This window comes from Carcharhinus amblyrhynchos, chromosome 7, assembly GCF_965287045.1.
Source record: "Carcharhinus amblyrhynchos chromosome 7, sCarAmb.v2.hapA, whole genome shotgun sequence".
Lineage (NCBI taxonomy): Eukaryota > Metazoa > Chordata > Chondrichthyes > Carcharhiniformes > Carcharhinidae > Carcharhinus > Carcharhinus amblyrhynchos.
In genome coordinates, this window is record NC_137330.1 from 31382103 (window position 1) to 31408831 (window position 26729).

Below are 26729 nucleotides of genomic sequence, written 5' to 3' on the forward strand. Positions count from 1 at the left end.
GAGGTTTCATTACAAGGGTTGGTGTTGTGCGCTGTCTTCCCCTTAAAAAAGAGTGCACAAGGTAAGAATTGCCTTAGATTACTATGACGTGCAGTAAAATCCAAATGTTAGCAAGCGCCCATTGTGTTTATAATGACAGGTGCTTGCAGCAAGCAGCTAGAACCTTGACCTTTACTATGGTGATTGCATGTAATGCTGTGAGTGAAAGAGAACTTTCAGTTAAAGGTGGGGATGTAAAAAGTCCCATGCTGCCTCCTGGACACTGATGGAATGCAATTCAAGCACATTAGCAGAGTCTAGAGCAAGGCTATATAAATGGAATATATCCTTAACATTTGTGTGATCTTAGAAAGCATGGATCAATTCTCCTACCTTATTTGACCTGGGAAGGATATAAAACTTTTTCTTCCATTGATTGTCATACATGGGGTATTAGCATTACTACTCACTCTCTTCAACTGGCTCTGAATCAAACACTGAGAGGGCCTGTATCATTGTTCCAAATAGTGCCACCTTCCTCTGTATGACTTCATCCAGCAGCATTTCCTGATTGCCCAGTGAATTTAGAGGCTTTTTTGTCCTGCAGATCTGACTTTGCTAGTAACCTTGCTGATATGCTTGCCAGCTAGTTTTTGTTTTGGATGAACGCCCCTTAAGCTGCTGCAGGCTCGCCAACAGATGAGTCACTCTTCAATCTGAATGTCTGAAACTTATGGTCATTATCTTAATAAAGCTGGCCCTGAAACTGTGATGGATTAACCCATTATATCAATGGAGTTTAATAACCCAACAGTAAGGATAGTTCAGAGGTTTGGGGCAGGGGGTGTTGCTTGGTGATGCAGAGAACCCGCACACACTTCCCTCCCCAGCAGGCATAAGTGTAATACCAGCAGTGACCAATAATTCCAGTGACACAGCCAGTACTGCAGAGCTGCCAACCTCCAGCTCTCATGGACAAGATTTCCGCCCACCCAGGACTTGAGTGGACTTCCTGGTAATTGCACCAGGCCCCATGAAGAAAAGCTCTTGAGATTCTCTTCAATTCTCCAACCAGTCAATGAGATCCCTACTTAGGTTTATTAAACTCCATCCCATAGATCTCACATTGCTCAACTTATATTTTCAATTCCATCCCCAGCAGAAAATCTACCACCAAAACTCGTAGATTAATTATTTTTTAATTCTTGGTGGATTACAGGAGCATATTCCCTTTTACTCAGGAGTGTTCTGGACAACACATTCTATATGGTTTATGATCACTTATCTATATTTTCCACAATTACAATTTGTTCATCATTTCTTTTGAAAACAGCCTTATAGTCCTCACAGGCATTTATATACTTTAATAATTTTTTTCTTTGCTTTACAAAAATACAAATGGATATTGTAAAGAAAGGACTTGAAAATTAGAAACAAATTTGAAAGAAGAAGTTAGAAGTTGGCCATGTTTCATATTTCACTTCTTTTCCACTGTTGTTATATATGTTAACCATTTAAACATTTTTTATTGTTTGGCTTATTTAGCACATCATACAATGTCATTTTTATTAGTTTCATTACATTAGTGCTTACTTGCTTTGGGCATGTTTAAAGTTTGAAGTTTAAAGGTTTATTTATTAGTGTCACAAATAGGCTTACGTTAACACTGCATTGAAGTTACTGTGAAATTCCCCTAGTCCCTCAGGCACCTTTTCGGGTACATTGAGGGAGAATTTAGCATGGCCAATGCACCTGACCAGCATGTCTTTAGGACTGTGGGAGGAAACCAAGGAGCCCAGAGGAAACCAATGCAGATACGAGGAAAACATGCAGACTCCACATGGACAGTGACTCAAACCGGGGCTCGAACTCAGGTCCATGGCGCTGTGAGGCAGCAGTGCTAACCACTGTACCACCGTGCCACCCATAACGGGCAAACATGTTGCATTGTCTAGGAGCTATTTATTAAAACACTATGGGACAACTTGATATCATGAGTAGCACATTGTATGCACAAGTTTTTTCTGTTCTTTTCAATTGTTTTGCCCCAGCTCTGTACGAGATGAATTGCCCTGTAGGAAAGGCTGCTCATTTGATGCTCCTGATTGATTGAACATTATCCTCTGTAGCCGATTATCAGCCAATTAGAAGGAAAACTGTACTCATCTCCAAGTTGGTTGATGAGATCTTTTGAGGCACAGAAAACAAAGAAAATGTAACAAAAATATATTTAAAAAATAGAATGGAATTAATACTAAGGAGAAGTGGGAGAGATAATAGATAAGAATACAAAATTAGAAGGGAAAATAACATTTTTCATACGGGTACAAGTACATGTAGGATTTCATTTCTATCGAATGATAATAGTCATTAAGTTATTCCTTATAATATAAAATTTTCAGCGTTATTGTAAAGGTTGAAAAGGCATTAAAAATTGATATTGTTCTGACCTGCTGACAGACTTAGGTTTAAAGCACCAAAATCATGTATAAACATATTAGTTTATATTATCATCAATAAACTTACTAATTTGTATTCTACATAATATGTACTCATGAAATAAAGTCCAACCGGCATCAGACAATTCCGTTAGACATTCCATGGCTGGGTACATCATAAGCAAATTATGTTATATTTCTGACATCTTAAATAACATTGCATGACTTGTCATCTAGATTCATCCCAAGATCCTAGTTAATTGCAAGTGAATACTGGAATAAGAATGCAAATAATTTAACATTTGATTATGTGTAAAAACCACAAAACAGTGTTAATAGAATTATTATTGAAAGACCATAATAATAAAATTGCTACAGAGCAGTGACGAGTTTTTGTGCATTTATAAATGATGTCACAAAAATTTGAATTTGCGTGAGCCTCTCCCACTCACCTGCCATAACTTTGGTAGAGATACCAGAGAAAAATGGTATATACAACACTTGTGCCATTTTTCTTGGTTTCCACTCTTGTTTTGCCAAACTTCCAGCAGATGAACAGGAGAGCCCCTGTGGAAACTCAACACTTTCATTTTTTTTTCCACCTTTGCGTATAGCACATCGTAACAGCATATAATACCTGGCCGTAATTTGCAAAGGGAGGATTTCATGTGAAGCGGAATGTGACTTGAAAATAAATGACAATTAATTAGCCACGGTCCCTTTTTTTACCTTGCATGATAAATGTTTTCCATCAAGTCACAACGTTAACATAATTAATGTGCAGTTAAAGCTCCTTTCTTTTGTTATCGATCACTCTATTGCTATTCAATTGTTATCTGGCAACCTTCGTATTCAAGATAAGGAGCTGAATCAATAGTTCTGAACAGAATGTTACCTTATATTCTAGAAACAGACAGAAGTTGTACCTTTAGGGTAGTATGGCTTTTTAACATGACCATCGGAGGATCTAGACTTCTTCTCATCTCCGACGTGATGCCTTGGAATTTGATCTGATGCATCCCTCTTTGCAGTTTCCATTGCCATTTTTTCTCTCATTGCTTTAGCCCTCTCTGTTTCCAGTGCAATGGCCTTTTCTAACAGAGTTAAGTTTCCCTTGGTCATATCAAACACCTCCTCAGACCGGTCAGATTTGACTGAACCAGTGTCATCATCTCTGTCATGTGATTCTTCTTCCTTGACACCAGAAGAAAAAGCTCGAGATCGAGGGCTAAGCTGTTCTTCAAGCTTCATCAGGTTAACCATATCTGAATAGTTCCGATCTGACATCCTTCTTGTGATGTCATCGTCAGGTCTGTTCTGTTGACAATCACTAAAATGATGTTGCTGGTTCCTTTCCTCGTGCTGACTCTCGCTTAGCTTCCTGGCCAAGTCAAAACATTGGTTCCTTAGGCACTCAAGACTGCTCAGGCAAACAGCCTCATCACTTTCATCAACAGTCTTTTCCAAACCATCACTGGTGGACTTGCATGACCCCAAGTTCACATTTCTAATTTCATTCTGTATTAAACCATCTATGCGACCCCTAACACTTGCATTGTCTGAAAGTACCACACCATGTCCTTGTGCCAGGAGCTTAAGGGAATCCACTGTTTCCCTAACAACATCACTGTCAACATCCAAACTCAGTTGGCAGGAGTCATTTTTATTTGTTTTTCTACCCCTGCTCCCGTTAGTGTCACTATCGTCCTCCAGGCCACGCACTGTGCTGTCACTCATTTCAGACTCTGTCATAGCCCTAAACGCTGCATCTTCAGCTATTTTTCCCAGGTTTAATAATGATTTTGCAACAAGCTCATCATAATTGTCATATTCATCATTGTTGTTATCATCTTTCTCAATGTCCTGGTTTCTCCTGAAATTATCAGATTCTTCTTGAAGGTCTTCTAATGGAAAACAAGAAAGCAAAGCTTAATTATTGTTGATCACCTAGAGATGAAATTATTTAATGGACATGGTTTATTGTCATTAGTTTTATTCCTCCCAAATTTTTCCCAATTTTCCTACAGGCAATGACTGAAATGGCAGCATGACACACAAGCCATTGGTAGCTTGCTCATGTGATTGTTTTGTATGTATGAACAACAAAGGTCCTGGAATTCCACAGGAGTTTATCCAACTTCTTCTTCACAATATTACATGGCAGGAGACTAGATGAATGTACACTCCACTCCCACCACCACCCAATCCAATCCTACTGCTCCACCACCATCCAATGAACTACATCAATTTAGAAAGCGGTAATTTTACAAAATTTCGCTGGAGCAATCTCCACTGATTTTCAGCAAGCTATTTTGCGATGAGGGCACATCACTCAATTTTGTCTTGAGTTAACTTCCAAACTTTGCACATGTTCCAGCAATACTCAGCAAAAGTGAAAACTCCACTTTTTTTTTCCCCTGGGTAATTTCTTATTCCTTCTGTTCCAGCTAAGAAATAATGACAATTAATATGACCCATTGCTGCCCAGGCTGAAGTCAGCAAAGGTTAGAAGGCTAGGGATCAAACTTAGTGCTTTCAGGTACAGCTCAGTATAACATCGAACGACACAATTATCTACTGAGTCTTCGGAAATGCCTTTGTTTATATTTTAAATGTATAGAAGACGAATCAAACAATGGTGAGTGTGGTAAATGCTTGCATTGGGTAAACCATTCCTTCCAGATCATTGGATCTTAATAATAGAATAATCAATAAAGTCAACAATTTATATCAGATCTATTGGTCTGTGCTGGAACAGTGATAAAAGAGATGTGCCACAATGATTGGCATAAGAATAAAAGTATGGTGAGCATGATCAAATTATACAAATTCATCATGTTAGAAATAAATTTATTCTGGCACAATTCTGAAATCCAACTCATGGAGTAATGTAACTTTGGTCTAGGAATTAAAATAGTATTCTGATTTTACAGCAAGTTATTAGTTATCTTTAATTAGGAACAATATTTTTATTCTCCTTTCTACATAAACAAATAATTCCCTTAATAAACATCTGGGTGCAGAAAATCAAAACTAATTCATATGTATTAGTAATACAGCTTATAATTATTGTATAATTAAAATAAAAACACCTCTGAACTCACATGGTTACTGTCAGAATTGCAGTATTAATACATGAACAATCTTGGTTGCCAACAATACAATAATTACTGCTGTTTCCAAATAAATATTCACAGATTTAAAGAATCACTTGGATGACGAAGTTTTGAACTAAAAAAATCACTTGGATGACGAAGTTTTGAATTAATTGCTTATTATGGAATGAAGTTTAAAAAATCCCATCATGATCGGCATGTTGGAGTAAGAGGTGACTTTTATGATCTGTTAATGAAATCAATCATGTGTTTAAAACAAGCTTATGTGAATTCACAACAACACATTTAATAACAACAGGGTAATTTCATCAATTGCAATGAATCTGCATTAGAATATTGTATCCCAATGAGCAAACCATGCTTCTTGTGAATACAATTTGCCACAGGGAACATGGGATCAGCAACTTTACACAAATGTTGAAGATAAACTCAAGCTTCCTTATTTTCAAATAATGTAAGCCAGAAATTAAGACAGCTGAATCCAATCTTAGAAGGTCTTTGTTTTGACATTTTTATAAACTGAGCAGCGTTCAAAGGTTTTTTCAATCTGTCTAATGTAATTCATACCTTGCTCGTTACTCTGATCTTCATACTCTTCATCATCCTCATCTTCCTCTTCTAATTCGTCCTCATCCTCCTCTTCCGCTTCCACATCCTCTTCTTCTTCTTCATCTTCCTCCTGATCATCATTTTCGTCAGAATATTCCTCATCTTTCTCATCCAGTTCCTCTGTGCCATCAGTCTCATAGCACTCATCTACAGAAGAGTTGTCAGTTCTCACCAGGAACGGTTTTCTCTTCAGAGCTGGTTCACTTGGTTGTTTGTCCTGTATCTTCCGCTTTTTTGCCAATGGACATCCATAAACACTAGAACAAGGAAACAGAAAACAATTAGTACAGTAGGAAGAGTTTCTACAGTAATGCATTGTATTTGGAACAGCAATCTTATTCATTCTAGAATTTATTATAGATAAACAAATTACATGTGTTCAGATAGCTAACACCACTGAGTCAATTAAATCAGTCAGATGTTCTGTCTTTGAAGGTTCAGTGCAAAAGTTTAAGAAATTCCATATCACTGGGCTGCCTGGGAATATTTCAAATATCCTTTTAATCTCTTCAACATTAACATAGAGTCAACTGCATCATCAGTTGTGTTAACATTAAAACAAAGAGAGTTGCATTCTGTAAACTCTCTCACTCAGGAGAGTCTCACTCTCATACTACCTGTGTATTTACTTCCTACTCTCATTTTACAAAATTGTTTTTTGCCTCCTTACTATGTAAGCAGTTCTATGAGTTCATGCATGTTTCATTTATACCAGTATACTGAGCAATTGATTATCTTGTACAGTCTTGTAGTCTCATGTTAGAATTCAGGTGGCCAGGTCACGAGGAATAGAGTACTAGAGTCTAGTCTTTGTATATACTTATTGTTTTAAACAGAGTCACACATTACATATCATGCACCTCCAACCAATATCAAATCTTTCAGTCTACTCCTATATAGATATGATATATATAAAATAAGCACAGGTGAGTCCAAAAATAATACCCATCATCCTTAAAAACCCAACTAATATACAATTAACAAATCATTGCAGAAGACCCCCAGCTTATTTATTAAAACATATTTATATGAGCGAACTAACGAAATATAAAGATACAAATATTGTTGTGAATGTCCAGTTCAGAATTTGTGTGTTTTTGGATATAACTTCTAATTTTGAGAATTAAAGAGTTAAATGGAAAGACCTTGATTGAGAATCTGATAAACGACCCAAATGTAAAGGCAAACCAAACAAGCCTAGGTTTAATTAACCTGTGTTTATCTTAGCAGGTCAGAGTTGATTAGGGAATAAAAGCTGAAACAATTGCAAAGCCATATCTGGAGTTCTTCATTGAGCCATGGTGTCCATTATTTTCTCCATGAAATAAACTAAAAGCTAGCAACTCTGGGAAAGAGGGTGATAAGACTACATAAGAAAAATAAATAATTCATATGAGTTCCAGAATCAAAGAGCTGTGTTAAAGGTAAATTAGCTTTGTTATCATTTTTGTTTGAGAATACCCCAAAGCATACCAAATTGTCATGGAGTCAAGATGTGGGAGTAAAAGGTTCTTTTGCTTAATATATCTGTATATGTTTGCTCATAGAAGCTGGCAGTTCAGCTTGGGAACAGACAGAAGCAGTTGCAGTTTGGTCAAGGTGTAGATTGCAGCCCACTGAATTGGGACAGCTAAATGTTAGTCGTCTTAAGAAAAGAAAATACTAACTTTCCCGCTCAGAAAGGATAGTAGGACTAGGGGGCACAGCCTCAAGATAAAGAGGGGGCGGTTTAGAACGGAGTTGAGGAAGAACTTCTTCACTCAAAGGGTGGTGAATCTCTGGAATTCTCTGCCCGTTGAAGTGGTGGAGGCTACCTCGCTAAATATTTTTAAGACGCGGGTTGATGGGTTTTGATAAGAGAGGGGATTAAGGGTTATGGGGAGAGGGCGGGAATGTGGAACTGAGCCACGACAGATCAGCCATGATCTTATTGAATGGCGGGGCAGGCTCGAAGGGCTAGATGGCCTACTCCTGCTCCTATTTCTTATGTTCTTATGTTCTTATTGAGAGTAAGGCTTGAGCTCAGTTTGGAATTCAAAAGGTGAAAAGAAACTGGAAGATTTGCCTAGCTCAAAGTAAAAGGAAGAAATCTATAGTGGTCCTCACAGAGCTTTGTGACAGATGATAATTTGCAGTTAGCTTGGAAGCAAACAATTGATCTGTCAGCTTGGAACAGACAGAAAAAACATTTGCTAAGAGCTTGGAAATAACTGTGACCAGCAGTGTGTGGAAGCTATGGGAGCATAATGGCAATTAAGCCAGTTGGTAAGAAATCCCACACCTGAACTGAAGAGTCCATAATTATGAGGTTTTAGAGAAAAGCGGAGGATCATTCATCCAAAAGCAAATGGAAGGATCGCCATAAATTTTATACGTCAGGGAACACAGAGGAGAAATCAAGGCAAATTCTGGGACGCTATAGCATAATTTTGGGTTGGTCTCAGGAAAAATTAGGAACATACAATCTCGGAGCAATAATACCCCATTTGGTCCTTTGAGTCTGTTCCGCCATTCAATATGATCATGGCTGATACTCTGGGTGGGATTTTCTAGCCAAGCTCACCCCAAGGCCAGAAATTCCTACTTGAGGCCAATGAACTTTTGCGTGGTCCATACCCTGCCCTCAATCTCAATGTTGTATTCCTGCTTCATTTCCATATCCCTTAATGCCATTAAAATCTTTAAAAAAAGTTTCTCATTCTTGAATACATTCAGTGATTGGGCCTCCACAACCTTCTGTTGTAGAGAATTCCATAGATTCACTACCCTTTTCTCCTCATCTCAATCTGAAAGGGTTGACCCATATACTGAGTTTGTGTCCCCCAGTTCTAGATTCCCAAACCAGGAAAAACATCCTCCCTGCATCTGGTCTGCCCATCCATGTTAGAATTTGACATGTTCAATCAGATCTACTCACATCCTTCTAAATTCAAGTGAATACAGGCTGTTGAATCAATTTCTCCTCATAGGACAGACACACCAGCACCAGTATCAGCCTTGTGAACGTCTGCTGTACTCAATCTATGGCAAGTATATCCTTTCCTTGTCATTCAGACTAAAAGTGCACATAATACTCTGGGTGCAGTTTCACTGAGGCCCTGTACAACTTCAGAAAGACACCCCTACTTTAGAACTCAAATTTTCTTGCAGTGCTGGCCAACATACCATCTGCCTTCCTAATTGCTTGCTGCACCTGCCTCTCCACTTTCATTGACTGATGTACAAGGGCACCTAGATCCCTTTGTATATCCGTACTTCTCAAAAGATCAGCATTTAATTAATACTCTTCCTTTCTGTTTTTCACACCAAAGTGTCTAATTTCAAATTTAGCTATGTTGTATTCTATATGTTATGTATTTGCCCACTTACTCAACTTGTCTAAATCACCTTGAAGCCTCCTTGCATCCTCCTCACACCTAATGATTCCGCCCAGTTTTGTTCATCAGCAAACTTGGAAATGTTATATTTGGTTCCCTCATCCAGGTAATTTATATATATCATGAACAGCGAGTGCCCAAACACTGGTCCTTGTGATACTCCACTGATCACTACCCGCCACTCAGAAAAAGATCCATTTATTCCTCCTCTCTGTTTCCTGTCTATCATCTAATTGTGGATTCATGCCAATACATTACCCCCTATCCCATGTGCTTTAATTTTATCTAATAACCTCTTATGGGGTTCTTATCTAAAACCTTCTGAAAGTTCAAATACACCGCATCCACTGGTTCTCCCTTATCTATTATACTAGTTATATCCTCAAAAAACTCCAGTTGATTTGTTAAGCATGTTTCATAAACCTTGCTGGCTTTGTTCAATCCTGTTAAATGCTTGCCAAATATTCTGTTATCATGTCTTTTCTAAAGACGTGTACATTTCCCCCACTATTGATGTCAGGCTAACAATTTGTAATTCTCCCTTTTCTCTCTTTTTAAGTAGCTTGGTTATCTTTGCAAACAACTCATCCAATATTTCCAGAGCCACTTCCTTTAATACTCTAAGATTTAGATAATCAGGTCCTGGTGACTTGTCAGCCTTTAAGCTCATTAATGTTCCCAGTACCCATTTTCCCATAACATTCAAGGCTTTAGGCCAAATGCTGGTAAATTGGATTAGGTGGCAGGGCAAGTATTTTCCTGCATGTTGGTGCAGACTCAATGGGCCAAAGGGCCTCTTCTGCACGGATTCATTCTATTACTTTATTCTATGATTAATGAAGAATTCTATTACATTATGGTTGCACTTCCTCAAGGGACCCTGAACAACAAGATTAATAATTAACCCTTTCTCTTTGCACCGTACCCAATCTGAAACAGATTGTTCTCTGCTTGGTCCTTACTGCATTCGTCTAAAAATCCATCACGTACACAATCCAGCAACTCCTCTTTCAATATACCATTGCTAGTTCAGTTTGTCCAGTCTATATGTAAACTAAAGTCACCCATGATTACAGTTACACCCTTATTGAATCTCTGATTTCTTGTTTAATACCTTCCCTTACATTTCCATTACTGTTTGGGGACCTACAGACAACACCTAACCATGTTCTCTGCCCTTTGGCATTTCTTATCTCCACCCACACAGATTCCACATCATGATTTTCCAAGCCAGTATCATTCCTCACTATTGCATTGATTTCTGAATAAAAGCAAATTACTGCAGATACTGGAATCTGAAACTAAAAGAGAAAACACTGAAAAATTTCAGCAGGTCTGGCAGCATCTGTAAAGAGAGAAAAGAGCTGATGTTTTGAGTCCAGATGATCTTTTGTCAAAGCTGAGAGGCACAGAAAGTGGGAGATATTTATACTGCAGGAGGAGAGAATGAAAAATGAGTTCTAGCCATAGAAACCAGGGGAAAAGATTCCACAGAAAGAATAAAGGTTGTGAATGGCCAAATGGTAAAGAAGCTGTAAGCTGTGACAGGTGGAGCTGTTGGTGGGGGGGAGGGAATGGGACAGAGATAGAATGTAGAAAAGGGTAAGCGGGCGAGAGGGGGGAGAGAAAAGGTAAGGGAAAGGGGATGAAGTAGGGGAAGGAAAGAGTGGGGGAGAAGATAAATGAAAAAAGACAATAAAGAAATAAAAGGTAGAGAACAGTAAAAAATTAAACAAAATAGAATGAAAACAAAGGGGACTGAGCTGGGGTACAGCAAATCATCTGTAGTTGTTAAATTCGATGCTAAGACTGGAAGGCTGTAAAGTGCCTAAGCCGGAAGATGAGATGCTGTTCCTCCAGTTTGCATTGAGTTTCAATGGAACATTGCAGGAAGCCAAGAACAGACATGTGGGCACGGGAGCAGGATCGTTTGTTAAAATGGCAAGCAACCAGAAGGTTAGGGTCCTGACTGCTCACAAACCGAAGGTACTCAGCAAAGCGATCACCCAGTCTACGCTCGGTCTCTCCGATATAGAGGAGACCACATCGGGAGCACGAATGGAATATACCAAATTGAAAGAGGTGCAAGTGAAACACTACTTAACCTGGAAAAAATGTTTTGGACCTTAGATGGTGAGCATAGAAGAAGTAAAGGGACAAGTGTTATACCTTCTGCAATTGCATGGGAAGATGCGATGAGTGATGGGAGAGGTGTTGGGTATAGTGGAAGAGTGTCCTCGGTTATCTGGGAGGGAATGGTCTCTGCAGAATGCTGACAGAGGGAATGAAGGGAAGATGTGTCTGTCCTTGGCTTGCTGCAATGTTCCAGTGAAGCTCAGTGCAAACTGGAGGAACAGCATCTCATCTTCCGGCTAGGCACTTTACAGTCCAAAGGTCAGCAATGGCACAGCAACTGTCAGCAGAAAGTCCTTGCTTGAAAAAATGGTAAGTCAAATTCCTGTAAGTTGCGAAACAATTGGATGCTGTGTGTGAGGGCGAGGGGAGTGGAAGGTTTGAGGAGGGGAGATTGGAGAGTTGTGATAAGGTTACAGTGGAATGGGTGGGGAAGATCAGGATGGTCTGGGAGAAGGTTGGGGGAAAGTTAGGGGGCTGAGGGATAATTATTGGGAAGTTAAAGGGGCCTGGAGGTGAAGATTGGGGGGAGGTTGTGGGGTACTTGGGAGGTTAGAGGAGGGTTGAGGAAAAGTTGAAGGTGGGGTTGGGTGCAAAGTTGGTGGGAGGTTAGACAAGGGGTCAAGTGAGGTTGGATGGAGTTTGGGGGTGATTGGAGACAAGGCTTGGAGTGGGGATTGGTGAGTGATGGGAAGTTGCATAGGATAGGTTGGATATGAGGGGTTGGGGAGAGATTAGTTACAGAGTTGAATTGTTTTTATAAATGTAGTGATTCTTTGTAGTCCTAACATCAGTTGATTGCTCCTCCAACTGGCTCTCCAATTTCACCATTGCTGCAGTCACTCTGCCAACTGAATGCAGGTGTAACGAAAGAAAGTCAAAGCCTACATTTATAGAATTACTTTCATGACGACTCAAAATGCTTTACAGTCAGTTAAATACTTTCCACTTGTATGTACAGGTATAATGTACAAATAATATCAAGTGGCAGACCAGGCTCAAAGGGCTGAATAGTCTACTCCTGTTCCTAGTATATATGTTTGCACGTTATTCTGAAATGGATGAGATGAACTGGGCTATATGGTCTTGTTATCCTTGCGACTAAAGGGTTGAGTCATGGCTACAGCTCTGTTCATTTTACTTCTAATATAATTTTACTATGAGCGGGCTTTATGGGGTGAGATTGCCAGGAAAGGGGTGCGTGAGGGGCTCAGTGAACCTGTAACCTGTTCTGCACTGCAGACGATTTTCAAGAATTGTTTCCATTGACTTCAATCTTGCACTTTTGTCTACTGAGCTATTATCTCACCCTACCTTAGCGCTTTTTATGAGTTTTTTGAGGTATTGCAATATTGTGATGAAGTTGCATAGTGGATATTGAAAATATATTATAGTGAGAAGCAGCAGAGTCTTCAGACTTTCTGAATAAGATTAGAATTACGAACCAGTTTATGTCCTCTGGCCTCTTAAAAGCTGTTCTGCACAGAGACAGCAGAGACAGAATACTTCTCACTGACAGTGAAAACCTATATTGTTCAATCATTCTACTTTGTTGTTCAGAAGTCATTTGGTCTTTCTATCCTGCTAGATCATTGATAAACAGAATCCAATTACACCCCTGGTATTAAACAATTATATTGAATACTATCTTGCACCTAGACAGAAGAAAGTAATCTTCTAATTCTACAGAATGGAAAATAACTTGTGTAGTTTATGTGGGTACAGGTATTGAATCTTTCCCCCAAATCTGAATTTACTGTCACCATGTCCATATGGTGCATTGTGCACAGCATGTTAAAGAGGACTGAAGTAGTCACTAAAATCAGTGCTATCACCTGCACAGTATAACTAATGGAATATTATAAAACTAGCAATATTGCATGATGCTATTAAAGTTACAATCACCAATAGGGTACACACAAACTAACACTGCATTGTATCTTTGCTGCTCTTAATATTAGTGATCCATGCTACATATACATTGGGTAATATCTGTAACCAGATCCCAACAATGTGCATTGTCATTTTACCAGGACCTTACTGGAATTGTCTAGTGAACTGATTAGTGAATCTTGAAAGGGGAATACATATCATTCCTGATTGAGGGAGTGGGTTAAAGTCAGGTGGAGGAATATGGGGCCTGGAAATAGGAGATGTATGTTTCTCTCCCTGGCCCTGCTTCCAGTCATTTCTTCAGCTTTTACTTACACTGATTTCTTTTAAGTTTTGCATTCTTATTTGAACACGATTCCCCATTATTTCTGGATTTTTGTGTGTCTTCTATTCTGAAGACAGGCTCAAGGTATTTGGTACTTGGTACATGGTGAGGTTCTCTCTGTAGTCTTCCACAATGACATTTTCACTGGAGGTGCACAATGAGTGCAACCGATGCTCACATTAATTAAAAAAGTTCAACGGATTTCCCTTAAATTAATTCTTTGAGGGCATGGAGATTAAGATTTGTGGGAGATTTTGTTCCAATCCTTAATTGGTCTTGGGAGAAAAAGCAGTTAGTAAATGGAGCACTTTGGGGGTGTATATTTGGAATTGTTTGTCATGAAATCTTTGAGCTGTTGACTTTTGGCCTTGATGCACTGCTTAGAAATATGTTATTGTTTATTCAAAATGTTATTGAAGCATGTCAACCTTTAGGCTTTGCTTCAGTCCTGCAGACTGCCAGTGTAGCAATGTGACCAACTGAGAGACGCTAATATTTTGCAAGCAATTGTTTATAACAGGACGAGCTGTCCAGCATTAACCTTAAATATAGAGCTAGACTGTTCAAGGTTGATGTTAAGAAGCACTTGTTCACACAAAAGGGTACTGGAAGCCTGAAATTCACCTGCAAAAGCTGTTGGGGTTAGGTCAATTACATGTTTCAAAACTGAGATTGAGAGGCTATTGTTCAGCAAGAGCACTAAGTTATCAAGGCAGTTAAGTGGATTAATGATACATATCAGCCATAATCTATTTGAACGGCACGACAGGTTCCAGAGGTTGAATGACCGACTCCTATTCATATGTTCCCCCACCCAGCACTTTGAGAACGCTCACTATTTCAAAACAGACATGAAATGATCTGGATCGTAGGCATTTTTGCAGTTAGCTTTGAATTCAACCTTCAGGCACCACAGTGTACAAAACAAAAATGAGGGCAAAATGGTTTATTGCTAAATTTTCACACATACCCTTAACAAAAGATGAAATGCTACGTTTGTACAAAGCTAGGCGTTTGGTGGCAAAAGGCGCTTAAATATCAGCTAAAACCGGCAACCACCTCCTCATCACGAGTCGGCACACAGTTGTTGAGGTATTAAGTCATCATGTGCTGTGGAAATTTTAATTTAACACGTCCTTTTTTAAAAATAATTCTATCATAAAGCTCTCCAGCGGCTTCTGTTGGGACTTTCAAAGCGATTTTGTACCAAGAAATGATGCTCGATACAATGACCAGGAAATTACTCAGACCTATTCCCATTTCACTGCAAATAAAGTTACTGCCACATCCCGGACAAAGGCAAAGCAGGAGCAATTCCATGAAATTCCTGAACAAGAGGATATGTCTACAGCTTGCTAAAAATGTGGAAAATTCCAAGCAAGACATCCAAGATAAAAAGTCAAAATAGTTCAAATTCTACTTTTGATCTTAATTTACTCTTCAAAAGACTGAGCAATATTGTGATGCAGCAGCTTAACTTATGTGAAAAGCCCAAACACACGTTTAACTTGTTTATCTGCTTCTAAGTTATGAGGCGATAAAATCTGCAAAACGGTCCTATCGATCAAAATATGTATACTTTTAAAATTATTTGCAGCAGCAGGTGGGGAATACTCTGAAAAAAAAAGATTTTTTAATATTGTGCTAGCTCAGAAAGCAGTTCTGATTTCAGCACTATGGATACTGTTACACAACCAGAGAGGTAAGCTCAACCAATGCTGAATTATACAAAGTCTCTTCAAGACTCTCAGAACAGGAAAACTAGCATCCAAATGTTTCATTCTGATGTTAATACAGGATGGATGAATAACCAGTTCTCTGCTAACGTTAATGGAATTTTTAAAAATTAAGCTTTAGAAGTTTTCTAGATATCCAGTCGAAACCTTGTTTTGTATCAGTTGTTGTTATGCCGCAGCAGGAGTAAGCCAGAGGCTTGGCAACCTGATCCCATTCACCAAAGTTTAATTTGTGGGATATTATTACCACAACTTCATCATTGATGCAAAACTGAAACTCTCCCAAATTGATACTGTACGGCTGATTTATAAAAATAACTCCCAGCACACTGCCTCCAAACACTCCTGTTCATTTTACTTCCTTGCTTCCCTACAAGTGAAGGTGAATGTTATCCCTGAATTAAACACTATGCTTTAAATGATCAGGAAGTTGACCTTCAAGTGTCCTACTTAACTTAATTATTTTATTTCTAATTAAAAATGTGCTTGGGTGCACATTTGACATCTGCCTCTGAGGTTAACATAATTGGCTTTGATTGAAAATTTGTGAGGAGTTTTATGCGACATTCTCCCTCCCCTGAGAATTCAACTCACTTGTCTCCAGTTGAATGTCTACACAGAGGTAGGTTTGCTGGCCCCAAAAATCTGCAATGCAATCTTTCAATTGCCCTGCTTAATCTTTGGGTTTTCCTGACTCTGAGGTGTTTACAGACACCTAGGACAGGGTTTTCCAGCCATGCTGTATGATTCTCATGGTAGGCGAGACTGGAAAATTTACCCTTTAGTTTATAAACAAGCAAATAACAAAAATTTAAAGAATTATATTGTACTAACATCACACTGGAAAGTCATGGTAGTGCTACTTCACAAAATGTTTTTTGAAAACAATGACCCTGAAATTCCTGGGAAAATTATGGCGAGTCTGCAGCACTCAATGTAGCACTGTGTGTGCAAAGAGCTGGACATTGTGAAAAACAGATATGACATGAGGCATAAATTGCCCCAAACTGTTGGGCGGTTGTGGGGTTATGGTTGGTGCAGACTCAATGGGCCAAATGGTCTCTTTCTGCACTGTAGGGTTTCTATGATTTCTGTGATTGGTTTGCAATGCCCTGAAATGAGCCTCACAAAAATGGGATCTTGTTGTCAATCTTCCCGTGAGTTTCAAGAAATTGTTGCATTTACATCTTGAAGGGGAATTAAACATGTCAAAGAAAATTAATGTCATGACAACTCTTGTAAAGGTAAATTTTATGTTCTTGCAATGAACTCAACCAACAGGGTCCAGAAAAGGTATAAATGAAACTATGAAGCCTCAAAGACAAATTATTCCAAGGATTTTAAAACTTGAAATTTTTTATTTATTTTCTTTTGACTTTTTTTCCTTACTTAATTCAACCTGTCTTTATTTCTCTTTTATTATCTGACTCTAATTCAGCCTTTTTCTCATCTGCCATTCCTGGTTCTTGCTCAGTCATTGGGTTTCTTTGGTGAAGGAGATACTCTATTGATCCTGTTGTTCACCAGGGTCACAGATGCTGGGCACGTTATTAACTCACATGCCCAGCAATGTGCAACACAAATTCACACTGAAAGATAAGAAAACAAATTCACAGCACAAAGTGCTCTGCTCCTGCAAATTCCATGCCATGAGATTCAGTTATCCAAAATGTAAGTTCAGCCTGTACCTTTTTCCTAACTAAATCTGAGGTTTGGTCCCTTTATTTTCAAATTCAAACATTAAATCTACGTTTACATTTCAATTAAGTCTGCAATATGTTCTAAGTTCCAATTGCTACAAGGTGGTGTCTTCTGTCATGTGCTTTCACTAAAAGAAATAGACGGTCTCTGCGAGACACCTTTTGAAGTTGTTCTCAGAGTACCAGTCCAAAGACGTGCAGGTTAGGTGGACTGGCCATGCTAAATTACCCCTTAATGTCAGGAGATTAGCAGAGTAAATGTATGGGGTTATGGGGATAGGGCCTGGATGGGATTGTGGTCGGTGCAGTCTTGATGGGCTGAATGGTCTCCTTCTGCACTGTTGGATTCTATGATTCTATGTTCACATAAATGTACTGACTGAATACGTTGCTTAGTGAGATGTGCTTTTCCAAACTCACTAACATTGAAACATTTTTTTCATCTAAATTGTGCTTGCGTTCCATAAAAATGCATTTTTTTCCCCCAAGCTTTCAGTGACAACCTGAGGGATTTATTTCCAAGTTTTAAATGAATTACGAACATGCCTCATAGGTAAAGTCATTTAATAATACTTTGGTTTAGTAAGTTATTATGTTACTGGCCAGTAAATTGTCGAACGCACCCCTATAGATTGCTTCAACATGACATGAATTGTGCACATTATTCATCACTGTTCTGCTGAACACCACTGTATTGTTGCATGATAATGTCTTGTGTGTGATGCTGCTGCCCTTCAAAGCAATCAGCACCAACAGCTGTTAGATCCTCAAGTCCATATCACCATCACAATCTTTCCGATTCTAAAAAGGTTATATACCCAACTCACACTGAGACAGCCATCAGTTGGAACCCCATTTCATAACAATAAAACAAAATAAACATAAACATCAACGAGTGTTAAAAACAATCATTCCATCCATTGGTGTAGACGATGCTGAAACTTCGTAGCTTCTGGTACCATCTGAATCTCACAATTTAACATTCCCCCGTGACACTGCCATCAATCTGGCATTCCATCTATTTCAATGCAATTCATGTGGGGATACAGATCATTGAATACAATTTTGTTATTCAATGGTCTTCATTTGCATAACTTAACCAAGCATAGGGACTGAGATCAATCGTTGACTACACTTAATGCTTACAATTGCCTCAGCTAATGGTCCAAAAGTAGCATATTTTAATCATTGCCAAGTCTCATTGCAAATTTCCATCCATGACACTTTGGAACCATTAATATAAATTTATATTTAAACTGACATTTTGAAAAGGATTCCGGCTTAGCAGCAATCCTTTTTGCACTGGCCAGATTGTAACCTTAATATTATTTGTTTATCTTCTTGCTGTGAATAAAATACTAGTAACTGGAAACTTAAGAAAGCTGAATGACTAATTATTAGTGAGATAATTATTTCTGATGTTAATTTGTGCCAACAAGAGTAGTGTGATGGCAGAGAAAACATGAGGTGTAGCTGGATCAGAGGAGTTTTTACACAGCTCTGACTTCTATGGGTCTCCGTCAGTCTATTTGAAGGCATGGGAGAGGTGGTGAGTTTGTAAAATGAAGTGGTGACCTTCCCACCACACGCTGGCATCTCCAACCAGGGCCCAGGGAAGAGAAGCTGAAAGCAAGACCCAGGAGTGAGGCGCTGCAGAACACTTGAGGCTGAGGGGAAGATGCTAACTGCCATGTATGGCAGACTATGTGTATGTGGGAACAAGGGTGTGAGCAAGAGAGCGTGAATGAGTGTGAGTAACAGAGTGTAAGCGAGAGCGTTTGTGTCAGCGAGCGAGTATGAGAGTGAGTGTGAGAGAAGGAGAGGAAGCGAGAGAGTGAGAGTCGGAGCAAGAATATGAATATGGGTGAAAAGCTGTGAACGAGTGTGAATGTGCACATGAGCAAGTCAGTGGGAGTGAGACAGTGTCAGTGGGAGGGAGAGTGTGACTGAGAGAGTGTGTGAGTGGAAGTGGGAATAACAGTATGAGTGGGAGTGAGTTTATGTGAGTGAGAGTGGGAGTGAGTTTATGTGAGTGAGAGCAAGAGTGTATGCGAGTGAGAATGTGTGTGTGTGGAAGTGAGAGTGTGTGCAAGTGAGAGCGAGAGTGTGTATAAGTGAGAGCGAGAGTGTGTGTGAGATGGCGACTGTGTGTGTGAGTGAGAGCATGATGAATGGGATGGATAGGATAGAGGTGGAAAGACTCTTCCCGCTCAAAAAAGACAGTAGGACTAGGGGGCACAGCCTCAAGATAAAGGGGGGGCGGTTCAGAACGGAGTTGAGGAGGAACTTCTTCACTCAAAGGGTGGTGAATCTCTGGAATTCTCTGCCCGTTGAAGTGGTGGAGGCTGCCTCGCTAAATATTTTTAAGAAGCGGGTTGATGGGTTTTTGATAAGAGAGGGGATTAAGGGTTATGGGGAGAGGGCGGGAAAGTGGAACTGAGCCACGACAGATCAGCCACGACAGATCAGCCATGATCTTATTGAATGGCGGGGCAGGCTCGAAGGGCCAGATGGCCTACTCCTGCTCCTATTTCTTATGTTCTTATGTTCTTAAGTGTGTGAGAGTGAGAGCGAGAGTGTGTGAGAGTGAGAGCGAGAGTGTGTGAGAGTGAGAGCGAGAGTGTGTGAGAGTGAGAGCGAGAGTGTGTGAGAGTGAGAGCGAGAGTGTGTGAGAGTGAGAGCGAGAGTGTGTGAGAGTGAGAGTGTGTGAGAGTGAGAGTGTGTGAGAGTGAGAGCGACAGAGTGTGAGAGTGAGAGTGCGTGAGAGTGAGAGCGAGAGTGCGCGAGAGTGAGAGCGAGAGTGTGTGTGAGTGAGAGCGAGAGTGTGTGTGAGTGAGAGCGAGAGTGTGTGAGAGTGAGAGCGAGAGTGTGTGAGAGTGAGAGCGAGAGTGTGTGAGAGTGAGAGCGAGAGTGTGTGAGAGTGAGAGCGAGAGTGTGTGAGAGTGAGAGCGAGAGTGTGTGTGAGATGGCGACTGTGTGTGTGAGTGAGAGCAAGTGTGTGTGAGTGAGAGCGAGAGTGTGTGAGAATGAGAGCGAGAGTGTGTGAGAATGAGAGCGAGAGTGTGTGAGAGTGAGAGCGAGAGTGTGTGAGAGTGAGAGCGAGAGTGTGTGAGAGTGAGAGCGAGAGTGTGTGAGAGTGAGAGCGAGAGTGTGTGAGAGTGAGAGCGAGAGTGTGTGAGAGTGAGAGCGAGAGTGTGTGAGAGTGAGAGCGAGAGTGTGAGTGAGTGGGAGGTAGAATGTGTGAGTGGGAGTGAGAGAATATGTATGGTAGCGAGAGATTGTGTGTGGGAGTGAGAGATTGTGTGTGTGTGTGTGTGGGAGGAAGAGTGTTTGGGAATGAGAGTGAGAGCGAGAGCGGGATTTTGCGGCCTCGCTTGCCTGAACCAGGAAAATCCCACCTGAGGTCAACAGACTTCTCCATGGTCTGCCCCTCATCTGCTCTGTGGCGGGTGGAACTGTAAAATTTGCCTGTGTGTGTAGAAGTAAGAGACTGGTTAACTGGAATTTTCCAGTTGTTCGTGCCGGTGGGATTCGCCAGTCCCGTCAGTAGTGCACCCCTGCCTGTGAGTTTCCCGCCAGTGTGGAGTGACGTCAAAAGGAATTCCTTTTGACAGCAACAGGACCAGACATTCCCACCACTGGCAAACACACCACTTCCTGCTGGTGGGAAATACGCATGTTTGTGATAGAGAGTGAGAGAGTGTATGTGTGTGCACGTGTAGGAGTGCATGTGTGATGGGGAATGAGTGTGCATGGCAGCATGTATGTGCATGCATGGCAGGAAGAAACAGAGTGCACGTGTGTGGGAGTGAGACAGTGAGAAAATCACGCCAGCATAAAACTGATGTTTGGTTCCCACGAAATTCTCCCTCCAACCACATATCATTGAAGCTGCCAGTGCAGCCATGGGGAAATTCTGCCCCAAGTTTTTGTGTGTGCATATGTGTGGGAGTGAGTGTACATGCAAGTGTGAAGTGAGTGTGCATGTATGCCTGAGTGAGAAAGTGAGTGTATATGTGTAATTGCATATGTGAGAGAGCGTGCGTGGGAATGAGAAAGTTAATGTGCGTGTGGATGCGTAATTGTACAAGTGAATGAGAGTGCATGTGCATGAGCAAGAGTGAGACTGTGTGTGTGTGTATATGTGTGTGTGTGTGTGTGTGTATGAGAATGAGTGACAGAGAGTGATGTTTGCCTTACTCCCAGTGTCAGGGTTCTCACTGTCACCAACACATACCAACATATACACACACACACTCACAGAGGGTGAAGGTGAATTAATGAGTTGCCGTTAGGCAGGAAGGTGGGTGCCTCCTTTGGAGGTCCCCTGGGCCCAGCAGACACACATCGCAATCTCCCTCCCACTTCCCCCACCCCGGACTTCACCCTCCTCCTTAAGATCTGTCTATCAGGATCCTCCAAAATTCCAGATTTACCTTTAATTTTGAGCTCCATCTACTTTTTATGCGTGAGAATTGGTTATAGTCCCAGCAGTGACCACTGCTTGATCCTGGCACTGCTGGAATTATAGAGCTGTCGGCCAATCTGCTCTCCAGGGTAGAACAGGGACAGGCATCCCAACTCAAACAATTAAGGCTGACAGGGTAGCCAGGTTTGGGTGGGAGGGCTGATGACCGACCTTTCAGTGGGAATGGGTGCGGCTAGGGAATACAACTCATAGAATTTACAGGACATAAACAGGCCATTTAGCCCAACTGATCAATGCTAGTTTTTGATTCTACACAAGCCTTCTTTCATTTTACAACTTATATCCTGATTAGCATGTCTTTCTATTCTTTTCTCTCTCATATATGTGTCTAGCTTTCTTTAAAATAAATGTGTTAATGTTTTCTCCTCAGCTGTTCTCTCTGGTAGTAAGTTCCACATTCAAACGACACACTAGGTAACAATGTCTCTTCACAACTCCTTGCTGCATTTATTAGATGCTGTCATATATTTATAATCCTTGTTTGGATTCTCCTACGAATGGCAACTTATTTCCAAGACCTGTATTGGCTAATTCATAAGAACATAAGAACATAAGAAATAGGAGCAGGGGTAGGCCATCTAGCCCCTCGAGCCTGCCCCGCCATTCAATAAGATCATGGCTGATCTGTTGTGGCTCAGTTCCACATTCCCGCCCTCTCCCCATAACCCTTAATCCCCTTGCCTATCAAAAACCTATCAACCCGCGTCTTAAAAATATTGAGCAAGGCAGCCTCCACCACTTCAACGGGCAGAGAATTCCAGAGATTCACCACCCTTTGAGTGAAGAAATTCCTCCTCAACGCCATTCTAAACCGCACCCCTTTTATCCTGAGGCTGTGCCCTCTAGTCCTACTGTCCTTTCTGAGCGGGAAGAGCCTCTCCACCTCTATCCTATCCATCCCATTCAACATCTTGTACATCTTAGTGAGATCTCCCCTCATTCTTCTAAACTCTAATGAGTACAAGCCTAGTTTATTCAGCCTCTCCTCATAGCTCAATCCCCTCAACTCCGGAATCAGCCTAGTAAACCTCCTCTGCACTCCCTCCAAGGCCAAAATATCCTTGCGTAAGTGCGGTGACCAAAACTGCACACAGTACTCCAGCTGCGGCCTTACCAGTACCCTATACAGCTGCAGCAAGACCTCCCTACTTTTATATTCAATCCCCCTCGCTATGAAGGCCAGCATCCCATTTGCCTTCCTGACCACCTGCTGCACCTGCAGGCTGGGTTTTTGCGACTCATGCACAAGGACCCCGAGGTCCCTCTGCATTGTCGCCGGCTGCAGTTTTTCGCCCTGTAAGTAATAGTCCTTCCTACCATTTTTCCTACCAAAGTGGACCACCTCACATTTGCCAACATTAAATTCCATTTGCCAGTTCCTGGCCCATTCGCCCAGCCTATCTAGATCCTTCTGCAGACTCTCCACACCCTCCGCACAATTTGCTGTTCCACCAATCTTGGTGTCATCAGCAAATTTCGACACCATACACTCAGTTCCCTCCTCCAGATCATCTATATAAATGGTGAATAGCTGAGGCCCCAGCACCGACCCCTGAGGTACTCCACTAGTCACCAACCGCCAATCCGAATAGCACCCATTGACCCTCACTCTCTGCCTCCTATTTGACAGCCAATCCTCTATCCACGCTAACACCCTACCCCCAACTCCATGCCCCCTGACCTTCTGCAATAACCTCTTGTGAGGCACCTTGTCAAACGCCTTCTGAAAATCAAGAAAGACCACATCCACTGGCTCTCCTCTATCCACCGCCCTAGACACATCCTCATAGAACTCCAATAAGTTTGTCAGACACGACTTCCCCTTAACGAAACCGTGCTGCGTCTGCTCTATCAAACAATTCTCCTCAAGATGCCTCGCTATTTTCTCCTTGGTCACGGATTCTAACATTTTTCCTACAACAGACGTTAAACTAACCGGCCTATAATTCCCCACCTTTTGCCTGCCACCCTTCTTAAACAACGGCGTAACATTAGCCGTTTTCCAATCTTCCGGCACTTCCCCGGAATCCAGCGACGTTTGGAAAATAATCACCAAGGCAATTCCTCATCCTTCTCTCCAGAACTCTAGTCTGTTCAGTCTTTCCTGATAGTTATAAAAGTGCAGTTACGTTTGTACATATTCTTTACATCTTCACCAGTATCTCGATATCCTTTTGGTAATACGTTGACCAAGAATTGTTTATAATTAATCTATATACGAAGGAAAATATGCTATCTTCATATCTCATGCAAATGATGTAAATATTTACAGCCCATAGCAGTGTGATATATTTCAACACGAGAAACCAAATTAAAAGGTCAGAACTCAGCACACCAGCATGGCTGAAAAGAGTGGTTAAAGATACTCAGGATATCTCGTGGTGCTGAGTGTTGGTTTTCAACAAGAGTTTAAACAGGGAAAAAGAAAAAGTGAGAGTGACAGGTGCCTAAACCTCTGCTCTCAGGCAGGACCCCAACGTCAGAATCATTTACCAGTTCCAAACCTGCTTTATCTCGGCACATGACCACCAAGGCAATTTTTAAAGAGCTGGCCAGTTCGCAGCCATTGATGTAATCACTGTCCACTTAGGAGAGTGGGTGCTGTGAGGGAGTGGGAGATGGATGCGGGGGTCTTCATTTTAAAGGATGAGCATTGTGACGGACAGACTTATTGAAGGACATAAGAGGAGAGCAGCAGGTCAGCAGTAGGGCAGGCTACCAAGCAGAGGTGCCATGTCAGTAGTCTCACTTTCTGTCTTATTTGTGACCTTTGCCATAGGTGTGATCAGTTCAATACACGATATAATGAGGAGCTTAATGATTGGAACCAGACTTGTGTAATACAAACTACTGATAGCTTTATGACAGATGAATGATGATGTTGAGGGAGAGACACAAACGAGGCAGTGGGGATCTCAGTGCCAATCAAGGCACTGGTAGCATATCTTGAGGAATTAATGGCCTGTTCAATGATGTCCCTTGTGTTGTGACTGTAATACCTCTGTACTGCCATCAAAGATTGCGTACAGATGTCAGAAGCCATGGATAGGATAGAGGTGGAGAGACTCTTCCTGCTCAGAAAGGATAGTAGGACTAGGGGGCACAGCCTCAAGATAAAGGGGGGGGCGGTTTAGAACGGAGTTGAGGAAGAACTTCTTCACTCAAAGGGTGGTGAATCTCTGGAATTCTCTGCCCGTTGAAGTGGTGGAGGCTACCTCGCTAAATATTTTTAAGACGCGGGTTGATGGGATTTTGATAAGAGAGGGGATTAAGGGTTATGGGGAGAGGGCGGGAATGTGGAACTGAGCCACGACAGATCAGCCATGATCTTATTGAATGGCGGGGCAGGCTCGAAGGGCTAGATGGCCTACTCCTGCTCCTATTTCTTATGTTCTTACGCTCAACCTTGCAGAGGCCAAGTGCCAACTCTATGACACTTATTAGCCATTATTTCTAGCACATTGACTTCATTTCCTCCAGTGTTCATACCTTCATGGCTTTCCATCATGGTTTCCCAAACCTGTACAGCTCACTTTTCCCCCCTTCCCAAGATCCATGAACAGGACTGCCTTGGTAGACCTATAGTTTCAGACTGCTCCTGTCCCACAGAACTCTCTTCGAACTTGACTCTTTTTTTCCCCTTGTCCAGTCTCTTTCTACCTACATCCATGACTCTTTTAATACCCTCCATCTGTTCAAACGTTTTCAATTTCCTAGTCTTAACCATTTGCTCTTGACCATGGATGCCTCATCTCTTTACACCTCTCTACCCCAACGGGATAGTCTGGGAGCTCTCCACTTCTTCCTCGAGCCAACCAGTTTCCAGTGACTGCCACACTTCTCTGCCTCGCTGAATCCTATTAACCAATCAAGGCACTGGTAGCATATCTTGAGGAATTAATGGCCTGTTCAATGATGTCCCTTGTGTTGTGACTGTAATACCTCTGTACTGCCATCAAAGATTGCGTACAGATGTCAGAAGCCAACACCTCAATGGACAGCCCTTGTCCTTGAGCAGCCATCAACAGAGTTTCACAAATGGCATGAACACCTCTCACACTGACAGTTACTGAAGGATGAAGCAGTTATGGCAATACCCAAAATGCTTGCACTGACCTGGAGCATACACTACTGGTGGTCGCGTACTAGCTGAACACAAAATGGGAATCCCATCCTGTTCAGGAATCTCCTCATGCCCATGTGGCCCCATCAGTGGTGAACCCAATGGCCCCCTTAAACAGGATGTGGAGAAGCTGGTGTTGGACTGGCGTAAGCACAGTAAGATATCTCACAACACCAGGTTAAAGTCCAACAGGTTTATTTGGTGGCACAAGCTTTCAGAACACTGCCCCTTCATCAGGTGAATGAGAGTTGTGTTCACAAACAGGGCATATATAGACACAAAACTCAATTTACAAGGTAATGGTTGGAATGTGAGTCTTCACAGGTAATCAAGTCTTAAAGGTACAGAAAATGTACCACTCACATTGTCTGTATCTTTAAGACTTGATTACCTGTAAAGACTCACATTCCAACCATTATCTTGTAAATTGAGTTTGTGTCTGTATATGCTCTGTTTGTGAACATAACTCCTCACTCACCTGAAGAAGGAGTAACACTCCGAAAGCTTGTACTGCCAAATAAACCTGTTGGATTTTAACCTGGTGTTGTGAGACTTCTTACTGTGCTTACCTCTTAAACAGGGCATCCATCAACTCCCATGTACTGTGATGGACAACTGACTGACAGTTGCCAGTGATGTCCCTACCAGTCCTTGAAGGGACCAAGGGGAAAGACATTCAATGCCACTTCCAGTTTAATGGCTACTGGCAGGATTTTGGGGACGTGACTAACAAGGATTGAGATGGCCCTCCACCAGTGCAGACAACTCTGCTGCTATCTGCCTTGATAGGTGCTTCCTTTGTCAGAAGTTG

At 41.3% G+C, this 26729-nt stretch overlaps 1 protein-coding gene across 9 annotated transcripts in view; it reads right to left on the reverse strand.

The window, feature by feature from the left end:
- The window catches only part of LOC145344848 (myelin transcription factor 1-like protein), a 445009-nt gene that overhangs the window by 246241 nt on the left and 172039 nt on the right, over positions 1-26729 (reverse strand). For all 9 annotated transcript variants that reach the window (XM_080192078.1, XM_080192086.1, XM_080192085.1 and 6 more), the window contains exons 6-7: positions 6101-6399; positions 3344-4321 (exon numbers count right to left, since the gene is read on the reverse strand). In XM_080192078.1, the coding sequence (XP_080048204.1) occupies positions 3344-4321; positions 6101-6399 (1277 nt within the window). The remainder of the gene's footprint in view (positions 1-3343; positions 4322-6100; positions 6400-26729) is intronic.